Source organism: Ahaetulla prasina, chromosome 9 (assembly GCF_028640845.1).
Source record: "Ahaetulla prasina isolate Xishuangbanna chromosome 9, ASM2864084v1, whole genome shotgun sequence".
NCBI classification, from domain to species: domain Eukaryota; kingdom Metazoa; phylum Chordata; class Lepidosauria; order Squamata; family Colubridae; genus Ahaetulla; species Ahaetulla prasina.
The window spans coordinates 9,571,167-9,584,517 of NC_080547.1; the positions used below are offsets into that span (position 1 = coordinate 9,571,167).

Genomic DNA, 13,351 nt, shown 5'->3' on the forward strand with positions numbered 1-13,351 from the left:
AACCTGCCTGAAATTCTACGGGTGTTTTATTTCTAAGAAGGAAAAGAAAAGGCGAAATGTTGCCCAGCCAGTCGGCGCATGGAAGAGGCCAGGAATGCTGGTTTTCTTTGTTCCGGGCCTTTGGGTTTCAGCAGCACCCCCTCCTCTTTTAAATGTAATAAGGGAAAGCCAGGCCTGGAAACAAATGCCATCCAATGAAGCCCCTCTTCTTTGTGGCTTTTTAGGCAAATCTCTTGTGCAAATTTCTCCCTCGGCTGCTCTGCAGCTGCCGGCCGCTATCAAAGGACAACATTAATTCGGATTTGTGCATTGGGTGGGTTTGGCACAGACTCAACTGGGGGGGGGGGTGGAGACTCCCTGGACCGTTTCTGATCTGAGATCAGCTAAGCTGGAAGGGGACCACCTGTGTGTTTCTGAGCTGCAGATGGACTGGGTGGTCTCCCGTCCATCAATCATTGTCTTGTCTCAGAAAAAGACCATAGGTGGCATCTGTAGGATGCTAAGAAAACTTCCTAGATGGGTAAAAGGCCAGGAATGGCACATGGTTGGAAGGTGGGTTTATTGGGGGGATGAGGTGGGGGGAAGGAGGCTTTGACACAGAGGGAGCCTGGGGGCAGCCCCTTGCCAGCTTTTGAGAACCCGGCTGAAATTGTGCAATGGTTCTCCCAACTTTCTGCTGTGAAAAAAGAAAGTTGTCTTGCCTAGTTGTTGTGGCTCCCTGCAGCCCCCTTGCCACCCCCTCCTGCCAGTGGGGGTGGGGGCAGTGATGCTATCCTGAAGAGGGGGGGATTTCCCCCAGGCCCTTCCACTCGGGAGCAAGCGTGGATTTGCTGCATTTCTTGGCAAAGCGGGGGGGGGGCTTTGCAGGAGGAAGGGAAGGGCCAGGGAGGGAGCGAGTGGTCAGAGGGACATCATGGGCCCTTCCCTAAACGCAGGGAACGTGTTTCTCATCCTGCAAACCCCCTTGAGGACCAAACTGGGAGGGGAGTCGAGGGCTTCTGCAGAAGGGCTTCGTTTCTCCTCCCTCTCTGCCTTCCTGCATTGGGGTTGAAAGGGGTTCGGTTTCTGCAGCTGGAATTGTTGTTTTTAAGCAACAGCCCATCTCGCTGCTTAATTGTGAAAATCCAGGACAGTCAGATGCTCTGCTCTGGCACCCAACAACACACACACACACACACACACACACACACACACACACACAGGCACACACACACACAGGCACACACAGGCACACACATACACACATATACATACTCCGTGCAGCCCTTACAGTGATGTGTTTTCGATTTCTCTTTTAACCCAACCCTCCCCCACCCACCACCCACCCCAAATCTGCATTAAATGGTTTTCTTCTTGTTTTCCTCCCTTGCCCTCCCCCCCCACTCTTTTTAATGAACATGGACTTAATCTGTGTGTTTTTTATTGCTTGCGCGCTGGTGTTTGTTTGAAATGGGTTTGCACAGAGAGTGATGTGAAATATAAATTTTTAAGAATATAATTACATAATTATGCCTGTACTGCCAGCCATTTTCAGCGTGAGCTTGGACAAATCTTAACCGAAGAGCCTCATTTGCTGCACTAATTCTCCGGGTTTTGTTTGAGGAGGACTCTTGGTAGACGGGCAGCAGGGATTAGCAGCAGAGAGGTAAGACAGGTGCTGTCCGTCTGAACCAGCAGATCAGGGGAAAATCTTCCTTAAGATAAAATATTCTGAGCAAGGCCGTCAATTAAGTCAGCCGCGGGACTTCATGCACCAACCTTCAATTCACAATTAACGTGCCACTTTCCTGGGAATTCTGTGACGGTCTTCTGACTTTTGCACACCATTGGCTGAGTGTGTACAGTGCGCTGAACCTCAGTCTTGGGACACCCACGGCTGGAACGGCTGGCTCAGCCAAGACCCTCAGCCAGCCCTGCTCTCTGTGAAAGGGCTGGGCAAGAAAGCCAAACCTACCAAGGTTGACCTCTGCTTTTCTTTCTCTTCCACCTCTTCAGGGGATGGACAGAACTTGGTGACTGAGGACGTAACCGTGGTAGAGGGAGAGGTGGCCACCATCAGCTGCAGAGTCAAAAACAGTGACGACTCCGTAATTCAGCTCTTGAATCCCAACAGGCAAACTATTTATTTCAGAGACTTCAGACGTGAGTTCAAGGCCAACCTTTTTGATCTCAATATTTGGGGGAAGGATTTGGGAGGCCCAGGATGTTTCTCTCCCCCTTTGGCTGCCAGGACCAGCCTTCTAGGGCAATTGGCACCCTTGTTCTTTTGCTGGGTTTGATGGTTTACACGCCACGTGTTTTATCATCTTCTTATGGGTTGGTTGGCACAGTGGTTAGAATACAGTATGGCAAGCTAATTCTGCCCACAGCCTGGAGTTCAATCCTGACCAGCTCAAGGTATGGCTAGTCTACAGAAAAGAAGGACTAAGGGCAACAGAAGGCAGGACAAGATACAATGGATGGAAACTAATCAAGGAGAGAATTGAGGAGAAACTTCCTAACAGTGAGGACAGTTAACCAGTGGAAGAGCTTATCTTCAAAAGTTGTGGGTGCTCCATCACTAGAAGTTTTTAGGAAGAGACTGGACAGCCACCTGTCTGAAATGGGATAGGGTTTCCTGCTTGAGCAGGGGTTGGACTAGAAGACCTCTGAGGTTCTTCCAGATCTATTTTGATTCTGATTTGGATGGTTGAATCAGCCTCCCATCCTTCTGAGGTTGGTAAAATAAGGACCCAGATTGTTGGGGGCAATATGCTGACTCGGTAAACTGCTCAGAGAGTGCCACAAAGCACTAGGGAGCAGTATGTAAGTCTAAGTGCTATTGTGCCTCGCTTGCAGTCTCTAGGTGGCCCAGCCAGCAAAGGACACCCTCCCCCTCCCCATCTTGGGCAGCCAATTTACTAACCTATTTGTGTGCTAAACAAGCAGAGTGAGGGGGGGATAAGCTGGAGGAAGTAATTACAAGTACTCGTTAAGGGGCATTTGTTTATTTATCTTGATTGGCAAGGAAGCCTGCTGGTTAAATCCAAATTGCAGCGGAACAATAGGAAATGAGAGGATGTGGGGAAGAGGGAACGGTTGCTTTTGCCAGTCGAAACCCTTTGAGCTCTGGAGTTCTTTTGTCTCCCTCAGCCTGATTCCCATTGTCTCTTCCTTCCGCAGCCTTGAAGGACAGCAGGTTCCAGTTAGTGAATTTCTCTAGCAGCGAGCTCCGAGTGTCACTGACCAACGTCTCCATTTCGGATGAGGGAAGATACTTCTGCCAGCTGTACACGGACCCCCCACAAGAGTACTACATGACCATTACGGTGCTGGGTAAGGATTCCCTTCTCCACCTTCAGCTCCTTCGGAGGCATCAGGAGGCAGGTTGGAGAAAGCAGGGTAGGTCCAGGGCCTTCTTGCCATCCATTCCACGACTTTGAAAGAAATCCTCATAGTTTACGTCGCACTCTGAAGTCCATGTCCCCATTATCTGTAGGGGTTAGGACAGATGTGACAAAAGCGGAAACTGGAAGAAGCAACTCAAGTATAATTTAGGGCCAAGATGTAGAGAAAATGAAGACAAAACGTGTCCTCCTTCAGCCCGGAAGCCTGGGCCATTTAATGGTGTACACCCAGTTTTCTCTTGTCTCTAATATTTTTATTAGGTTATAAGGTATTATAAAATGCAAAAGCAAATAAGAGGACAGTGAAGGGGAAGGGAAAAGTGGGGAAGAAAAGTAAGGAAGGATAGAGAAAGAAAAAGAAAAAGAAATCTTGACTTCTGACTCTTATCTGTTGCAGTAGAATAAGGCATTGACAACTTCAATGCCTTATTCAATCACAACTTCTGGTTTTACCACCATAGTATGAACCAGTCATTTCTACAAAAATCTTACCAGTCAATCTGGGAAACCCAAAATCAAAGTTTCATTCTTTCTTTTCCACATCAAGCACAAAGTTCAGAAGCGGTTTCCATGTGGAAAGAAAAGTATTTATGTTCTTTTCTTTGAGCAGAGTAGTCAATTTTGGCATTTCACCAGGTCTCCTCTGAAGGAGTAGATCTTCCATGCTCTTTCATCTTCAGGCTTTAGCCCATCCTATGCCATCTCCCAACGCCTCCCCACCTCCTTTTCTGTTGGGCTAAGGAAGTCTAGCCCTACTTTGGCCACCAAGCCAGCTGGGGAACTTGGTCCTCCCAGTCTGTCCTCCGGTTCCTCGTCATTCCCAAAAGTAACAGTGGGCTGAGCAGATCCATCAATACTGGTTAACGAATTCCGCAGGAGCCCCGGCTTCTGATTATGGCAGCCTCTGACGCTCTTGGTAATGAGGGAGCTTGAATTGCAGGAAGAAATCTCCAAGTGAGATTGCTCTCCTTGATTAGTTACAGGGGTTCTCCTCTCCTTCTGCATTTCATGAGGTTCAGATCTTAGTTTGATAATATATTATGAGAGTTTAAAATTAGACTGCAGTGTGAATTTCAAATTGGACTACCTTCAGCTTTGAGAATTGCTTCCTGGTGTGGCTTCATGGCCATCTCTTTTCCTGCCTGGCTCAGACTGGAGCCCTGGGAAGGGCTGTACTTTTCCTCTGGGGCTCCCTTCCCTTCCTGGACCCAACAAGATTGCTTTCTGCCATGGGGCAGGGCATCTCCTGGGTGTTGTGACCTAGGCCCAAGTAGTTATTACCAGACACAATCAGTCCTAAACAAACATATTTTATTAGAACAGCTGAGAATTACTTCATTCTCAGCTTAGTCCAAACTAAGTCCAAAACTAAGTCCTTCATAAACAGTCCTTCAGCCTTATCACAAACCTTTCTCTTCTTTGGCACCCTGCCAAAGGCTTTCTTGGCAAAAACCCCATGAAGTTCAGAAACAGGAGACAAGAAACAATTGTAGCAATGTTGCTTTCCAACAAAGAACTGCTGCTCTTTTAAGCCTTATGGGAGGGGCCAATCATCTCTTGGTCTTACTCCTGAGTCGTCCTTTTTGCTTTAGCTGCTCTTGCCTTCTGGCAGCTCTTCACATGCGTGCACTAGGAACAGGCTCCTCCTGTTCCTCTCTGCTGTCCACCTCTGGAGGCTTCAGAGTCTGCGCATCACTCCCAGATGGCCCTGGCCCCATCTCTGCCTCTGATGCAGAGCCCTCGTCTGGGCCTTCCCGACTCCAGGGCTGGCCCATTGTCCTCCCCAGCCTCCTCACTGTCTGACTCCGCTACCAGCTCCGCATGCTGCTGGCAGACCACAACACTGGGATACCCTCCATGCTGAACACACACAGAGAGACACACCCTGTGAATAGCACTGGCATTTCTTGGACGTATTGGGGAGAAGCGACTGGTGTGAGATGCATCCTTGCCCAATCTGGAAGGTGTCGGGTGGGGGGGGGGGACAACTTTTTTTCTTTGTTTGCTTTTTTGAACCCCCAGATGATTTTTGGAATATCTTTGCTCCTCAGCTGAGAAACAACAACCCCGCCCTGTTTTTCGTAGCTGAATCACTCAGCTGCATCATCGGAACAAATCAGAACCAAAAAGGCCACTTATTCGCAACAACTTGAATTTAAATCTTTGTTTCAGAGCTTTGTTAAATGCCAGCAATCATCCCCTAATGCCGGGATCGCTGATTAAAAAGTAGAAGCCGCACAGCTCTTCCATCCCTCCCCTCCCCCCCTCTTTCTCTCTCTCTCTCCCCTCTAAAGGATTGGGAGGCCTTTTGCAGATGTTTTCGTTGGTTCATGGTTCTCTAGTTATGCCTCAGATTATCCTCAGTTCAAGATGCAGCTCGATTTGTTTCATCCCTTCAGCTTTGAGAGTCACTAATATGAGAAGCCTGCACAGAATCGAGCTTGAAGGGGAAGGAGAAACCCTCTAAAAATTGGTTTTCTGCTGCCCCAATAGCTCCTCTGGGCATATGGATGCTGCCTCTTTGCGATTTACAAGGTGGGGGTCATTTCTGAAGTTCTGGGGGGTTTTTTTAATAGCCATTTTATTAAGATTTACTATTAAAGAGATAAAACTAATATAAAAGAATTTAAAGGAACAAAAACTAGGAAGTGCCAAAAAGGAAGAGAAAAAAAACAGAGAAGAAGAAATGAGAATATAGTAAAGAAAAATAAAAGAAATATATAGCGAAATGACTTTCCCCTTCATCACAAGTATAAAAACTTACCACCTTCTGTAAAAAACACATGATCTCTTCCTCCCAAATCTCACCTCTTATCTGTAAACAAATCCTTAAAGCCTCAGCTGCAGTCCTGATCAGCAAAGCCCATTAAGGTTACCAGAGATAACAACATACCTATTTTAACTTTGATCAAAAAACCCAACTTTAAAGTCCTTCTTTTTACTTTTAACAATCTTGATCTTTAGTCCCTTCAAATAACGTCCTAGAATTTGATTTCTTTTCATTTCTTCTTTGTCCCTTCTCGCAAAATTCTTCAAAGCTTTAACAAGTCGCTTTTGTAAATCCAATATAGGAAAGTTATCCAGGTCAGTCTTGTGGTTTGTTTTTTGTCTCCCTTTTAATTATTATGACATTACATCATTGCATCCATAGAGGCAGACACAAAATCAAAATTAACTCCTGGGTTCATTCTGGTTCGGGGGTTTTTAGGAGAGAAATCATGCTTCTTCTCTTAGTCTTAATAGTCTTCTCTTAATACAGCTGCTGTGGCCTAGAGGTAGAGCTCTTGCCTCACAATCAGGAGGTTGTGAGTTTGTTCCTAGGTAGAGGCAGCTGTAGGGTCTCCTGCTTGGGCAAGGGGGTTGGACTAGATGACCTGCAAGGTCCCTTCCAACTCTCTTAATCTGCTAAGTCAGCTTTAGTCATCTCATTAGAATATGTAATGTTGTTCATTATTTGGGGTAGTAAAAACAGATAACTGGTGCTCCAGAGATGACAAAGAACAGGAAGGAGCTCTGAAAACGCAGGTAAGAGCTGCTTTGGTGTTAAAATCCTGATAAGGTTTCTTGATGGTGCCTTGTTGGATTACAAGTCACTGAGATTGTCCCCTTTTGTGTTTTTGACCTGTTTCGTTCCAGTCCCGCCACGTAACCTGAGGATTGAATCCCAGAAGGACACCGCAGTGGAAGGAGAGGAGATAGAGCTGAATTGCACGTCCATGGCCAGCCGGCCAGCCACGATGATCAAATGGTTCAAAGGCAGCAAGGAGCTCTTTGGTAGATCCACCCCCTCCTCCAACCCACCAACTTAATGGTGTAGATTTAGAGGTACCTTGGGAGGAGGAAGATGAGAGGTGATCTGATCTCAGATGTGGAGAACAGGCCTGGTGTGGCTTCTGCTGATCACCTTGGTTTTATTCTCCAGGGAATGCAGGACTGACTCCTATTATGAGCTTCCTACCTGAGGGCCAACCATCAAAGTATCTGAGGACAACCTCAGAACCTGAAATTAGGCAGCTCACCCAACTTGTTCTTGAAACACCAATACAACCTATCCAGAACCAGCAGAAAGCCTTCCTAGGAAAAAAGATGGGGTGCTTTGTCTGCCTGTTTACTGTAGACCCCTTGACCCCTGGCAGAGGATACCCCATTCTTTGCTATCTAATCCATCTCCTTCTAAAGCTGTGGGGCACATTTGTAGTTGCTTATAGATGGTAAGCCAGCACTGGGAAGCGAAGTCCAATCCTTGCCATCACCTGGTCCTTCAGGGTTTGAGCCCCCCCACATTTTACTTATTTGCATTGTCTTCCATCCCGCTCTTCTTACTCGAGAGAAGACTTCCCGCATGTTTCAACGGTGTAACTGAGCCAAGGTTACCATGCCATGCTTCAAAGGCCTGGCTATCTCAGTGCGGCACCTCACCCTCCTTGCCAGCATTATAGTTGAGAAGAGCCACTTCATCCCTGAAAACAGACAGACCTTCACCACAAGAGTGGCATCGAGGACCAAGCAGATGCTCCCATGCCCATCAAGAAAAACACGCTCCGACTTCTAGGATAACATCTATTGAACATGGCCTTCACTGGTCTCTCCCCAAAACCTTTACCAAGCGAGCGTAGCAGCCTATGGTTGTGATGCAAGGGTTGAAGATTTTCTAATTAGACTTCTCTGTTGATTTTGCCTGCCGAGACGGTGCGACAGCCCCTTCCAGACCAGGAAGCTCTAAGGCAGCCGGTGGCACTTCCCACATCTGTGGGGGGCCCCCCACCCTTCCCTCCCTTCATCGCAGCCCTCCTCATGTTCTGCCCTTCTCCTTCCCCTTCCTTTTGGCAGGGAGCCCTGTGGGATGTCTCCGTTTCCACCCGCTGCCACCGCATTTTTCTGGTCTTCAATAGTACCCGTGCTTAAATATTTTAATTACTACTTTTAATTATGTAAATCCATGGAGTCACTTTCCCTCTTAATTATTGATGATGGCTTTTGGCAGTGGCATCAGAGGAAGAGGGTAGAGGATTTTTGGCTCCGTTGACTTGAGCGTTTGGAAGACATCCTGGAATCCTAATCCTGGCGGTTGAGGGTTGTAGATCTTATGTTTAATAACACGAGGCGAAGGTGGGGTCTCCTTTCCCTTTGAATCGGGAGCCAGGAAGAGCGCAAGCTGGCCGGCTTCATTTTGCTGATAGGGGAGATTCATGACCTCGGAATTCAGTCTTTTCTCTCCCCTTCATTCAAGTCTCCACTCAGGCAGGTGGGGAAAATGCTTCCATGGGAACAGGGCAACTGATTTGGCCGTCTGCATCTTTGGGATGTGCCAGAATGGACGTCAGCACAAGATGTGGAAGGATCAGGAGATGTTGTGTGTCTTGAGGTCTCCAAAGACAGAAGGAACTCATGCCCCAGTGGGATTATTTTTCCCCCCCAAATTACAAATCTGTGGGAAACTCCGGGGTAGTTGTGAGATCCAACTAGGTTGTAGAGGAGCACAGCAGGCAGTGAGGTGGCCACGTGTGATCCTTCGTGGCTGACCTTCTCTCTTGTCTCCCTGGTCTCTCCTGTCCTGCAGGCAAAACAGAAGTGGAGCAGTGGTCAGACATGTACACGGTGACCAGCCAGCTCTTACTGAAGGTCAAGCGGGAGGATGATGGGGTCCCAGTTGTCTGTCAGGTAGACCATCCTGCCGTTAAAGACTTGCAGACCAAGTACTACCTTGATGTAATGTGTGAGTACCAAAATCACAAGCTCTTCACTCTATGCCTATGCTGTTTATGTCTGCCTTTCTGAAGTTGGATATCTGGAGTATTGAATGTTGGCTTAAAGCTTTTCCTGCAGTTTTTTTCACGTCTCTTTTGAAAACGTTCTGCTGTTCACTCTTGGGCGAATCACACAAATCTGCCTGTTGTTTTAATGCAGACATTAGACTTTCATGAGCTGGTACCTTCCAGATAATTTGGGACTACACTTTCCATAAATCCCAGCCATAGGTTCACATCTATAAGAGGTTCACTCCAGCAACATCTGGAGGATATCCGCGTAAATAAAACTGGAGGGTTAGTATAGTTATGGATTTCCACAAAGCCCCGAAATCCTGAACAAACCTGTAGAGTATGTGTTGAAGAGGACTTTTCCTGCAATAGAGGTCCTCCAGTTGGGTTGGAATATGATTCATGTATCTTCTGGCCATTGAGTCTTCTCAGTTCCTCATTATATCTCAAGACAACGATTTTGGCCTTGGGCTCTGTTAAAGCTGTGTTGAATGAACTCCTCCAGAAGTTCAGTTCTCTTCTTAACAGTCGCCAGCAGCCTTTGAGCTGGCCATTCTGGGCCACTTCAGACATCAAGCAGCAGCGAGTTTAGGTTCACCGTCATATTATGTTGAAATAGTAGCAGCAGCCCTTCCAGAGACCCTGTCAACATTGGCAGGGCTCCTTGGTGGTTCACGCTTCTCCAACCAACTGCTTTTCCCATTTATGCTGTTTTCCCACCGAATCTTTTGCTGCCAATATTGCTTGATGCTGAAATGCTGCATAACCACGTATCCTATAAATATTGTCATTAGAGGATAACTTTCTGTAAATCCACAAAGTTAAAATTACTGGCTTGGCACTAAGCTGTGGCTTCCTGTTTCAGGCAGTTAGAGGACCAGAAGGTGGCAGAAAAGATCTGGGCCCTGCCTATGGTTCCTTTTGCTGCTCGCCTTGAAATATTGCCAGGACCTATGGCAGCTGTGACCAGCATCCCAGGGGTTGGCATGCACCCCATCCCGTCTGAATGCCATTCAGTGCCATACAAAGCATGGGAAGATTCATGGCTTAAGCAGCCTCCCCACTTTCATCATGGAGCCAGAACTACAGCAGGGCGATGCCTGCCTTTTGTGTTTGCAACTCAACCATAATGTTACACAAAGAACCCTCCGCCCCGCCATGTTAATTTATTTTTTCTGCTTCATTATGTTGTTCCATTATGAGGATTTTGCTTACAATTTTCATATCACCCCAAAGTATTGGGGAAGGAACATCCCTATAATGGGAAAACAAAAAACCGACAACAACAACACCCAAACCATCAGGTATTACCTCAATTGGCAGGTTGTGGGATCCTAGTCACTGTGCTAATGTGTAATTCATTTATGCAAATGTTCTGTCCATTAGCATTTCTGGTACAGCCCCATTAGCTTTAATAACATATTAGCACCTTTGCTGGGTCTGCTCGGAGGAGCTTTTCCCAGATACTTACATGCGCCTATCAGTACGCGGAGTGGAGCTTCCTTGGAAAATGGTCAGGACCTCCGTCCTTCCAGCACTAGGGAGAACCCTGCAGGAGAACCCCAGGGGCTTCCTCTCAAAGAGTAATGAGCAAAAGTGTCATGGCCACGCATTTATTTATTTACAGGGATATAATCAGAACATTTCTGAGGTCAAAGATGTCTCAGATTAGTTCCATTAGTGGAGAAAGTGTGGAATTTGAAGAACGTAGTGACTTCTCTCTAATTGTATCTCTCTTAGCTGACCCAAACCTTACCTGCTTCTCTCTTGGCATCCTGATGCCACAGCAGCTTAGAGAGAAGCAGAGCCCACTTCTCTGTTGCTTGAAGTCCGGATTACTACATTCCCTGGCAGCTGCTCAGGAAATTAACACTTTGTAAACACCAGGCCCAGTGATAACCCATTCTCAAAAGCTTGTTGGGGTCTGGGATTTGCAGTCAGAGCCTAGAGCTGGGTTTGTTCATACCTGTTAGATGACCATCCTGTTGTTGCCATGCATGGGGAGCCCAAAACGCCAAGCCAGGAGGGTCTTAACATTGGACTGCAGAGCTGCATCCAAACTTCTGCTTCCCAATTGGCAGCTGGAGAGAGAGAGACCTGGTGGAAGAGGACACGGAAGGTCCTGGATCTCAGTTCTCCCTGCTTGGCCCAGGTGTGAGCTGATCCTGCCATCCTCTTTCCCTGAACCAATGAATGCACAGTCACAGCCCTTTTTTTTTTTCACTTGGGCGTATTTAATAGAGGATAGAAGTCAGAAGGTAGCAGTTTGTAATAAAAAGGAAGGTATTAGTAGGTGAAATTCAAATTATCTATGGAGCTTTTTTCAGGGCTGTGAGCTAATTCATGTTTGCTTGAAGGCTTGAATAGACAGCTGCATGTTAGCATTAGCACAGAAATGGAAGGAGGAGTGAAAATGAAAAGGAAGTCTTTGAGATGGCCGCAGGGTAGGTGAAGCTGGCGTTTGGGAGCCCTTCACCTTGAGCAAAAGATTCTGGACAAGTTCTTAAAAGGAGAACATTAACTTGAAATCCATATAGAGCCATAGAAGAAGGTTTGATATGAGAAGGAGCAAAAGGCAACTTTTCATGGATGAATGAAGAACACCGGAAGCTCCCTGAGCAATTAGCTTCAATGTGGTGAACTGTGATTTGCACAAACACCATTGCCGCACTTCCAAGTAAGTTAGCTTCCAAGTAAGTTAGCGTATAACAACTGGAATCTCTGCTCATGTCTAGAAGAAGTGTGATCGGGCTAGTCTTGGGCTCGTATCTATCCATGTTGGAAGCCTCTTGTTGGGCCAAAGGATATTCTTCCTTGGAGCATGCCTTGTCTCTCTTCTGTCCTACAGCTATAAAGATGCTTGAATAAATAGGGAGTGGTGGCTGATGCCTTCTCCCGCCACTTCTAGCTAAGAGTTGCTGGAATATTGGGGTGATGAGGACAGTAATCAAATCAGACAGCAAAGTGTGAGGTATTTTGGACAATAAGCAAGGGTTATGGTTCCTCTTCCTCATAGTTGAAGAAGGCAGGAAACCCTACACCGTGAAGGGGTGTAGTGTTTCCTGTCTAAGCAGGGGGTTAGAGTAGAAGACCTCCAAGGTCCCTTCCAACTCTGTTATTCTATTCTATTCTATTCTATTCTATTCTATTCTATTCTATTCTATTCCATTCCATTCCATTCCATTCCATCCCATCCCATCCCATCCCATCCCATTTTATGTTCTGTTCTGTTCTGTTCTGTTAATATTTTGAAGTTTGGAGCAAGTTGGAGCAAATAAAGGCATTTGTGACTCATACACACACAAGGGGAGAGATAGGAGGCTTTCAATTAGTGCAGAGATCTTTCAGACAGGAAGCTACATTTTGCAGAGCCTTTTTTAATATGATGGCATTTCAAAAAGTTTTGTCTAAGCCATGAGTGGCTTCATTGGAAGTAACCTTACTGCTTTACAAATTCAAAAATTCCTCACATAGGACCTTTGGATGAGAAATTTGGCCTGTCAAAGAAAAGGAATAGGGTGGAAGAACTGAAAGGATTAGAGTGGGAGAACTAAACCGAATAGGTGTCCCAAACTCTCCTCTCCATGTTGTTGACATCCATGAGGGTCAGAAATTGGCCTGCTTCAGATGTTCCTGAACCAAAGGTTTTTCCTCTAGAGACCAAGTATCAGTGTTTGGATTCTGTGGCATTTTGAGATCTGCTCTCCTAAGCCCAGAAGCTCTTCAGCATGGTTTCCTCTTCTACAAGGAGAAGGGAGGGAACAGTTTTGGCTTTCCCCTTGTCCTTCAGGAGTATCCAGAGGACCAACTAGGCTAAAGCGTTGGCTATCTTGCTTGACTTAGACGTGGAGGACCACAATCTCTATTCTTGCTTTAACACTCATCAGGGTATTTCAGGGGCAAAATTACGTGTGGCAGGGCTGACTCTACAGGTCTCACCAGCCAAGCCATCGTTCTGCGAAGTTCATCTAAGGTAGAGGTAAAGGCAGTGGTGGGATTCAAGTAATTTAACAACCGGTTCTCTGCCCTAATGATTTCTTCCAACAACCAGTTTGCCAATCTGTTCAGAAAGTTAACAACCGGTTCTCCCGAAGTGGTGCGAACTGGTTGAATCCCACCCCGGGTAAAGGGCTTTTCAGAAGTTGGGAAAGAGGATGGCGAGTTGCAAAGGATTTTAAGTTCAGGGGAGCTTCAGGTTCTTGAGCA

At 46.6% G+C, this 13,351-nt stretch overlaps 1 protein-coding gene across 6 annotated transcripts in view; it reads left to right on the forward strand.

Moving 5' to 3' along the window:
- CADM1 (cell adhesion molecule 1) overlaps nt 1-13,351 on the forward strand; it is a 217,363-nt gene that overhangs the window by 159,832 nt on the left and 44,180 nt on the right. For all 6 annotated transcript variants that reach the window (XM_058194957.1, XM_058194958.1, XM_058194960.1 and 3 more), the window contains exons 2-5: nt 1,996-2,142; nt 3,163-3,315; nt 7,023-7,160; nt 8,947-9,102. In XM_058194957.1, coding sequence (XP_058050940.1) covers nt 1,996-2,142; nt 3,163-3,315; nt 7,023-7,160; nt 8,947-9,102 — 594 coding nt within the window. The remainder of the gene's footprint in view (nt 1-1,995; nt 2,143-3,162; nt 3,316-7,022; nt 7,161-8,946; nt 9,103-13,351) is intronic.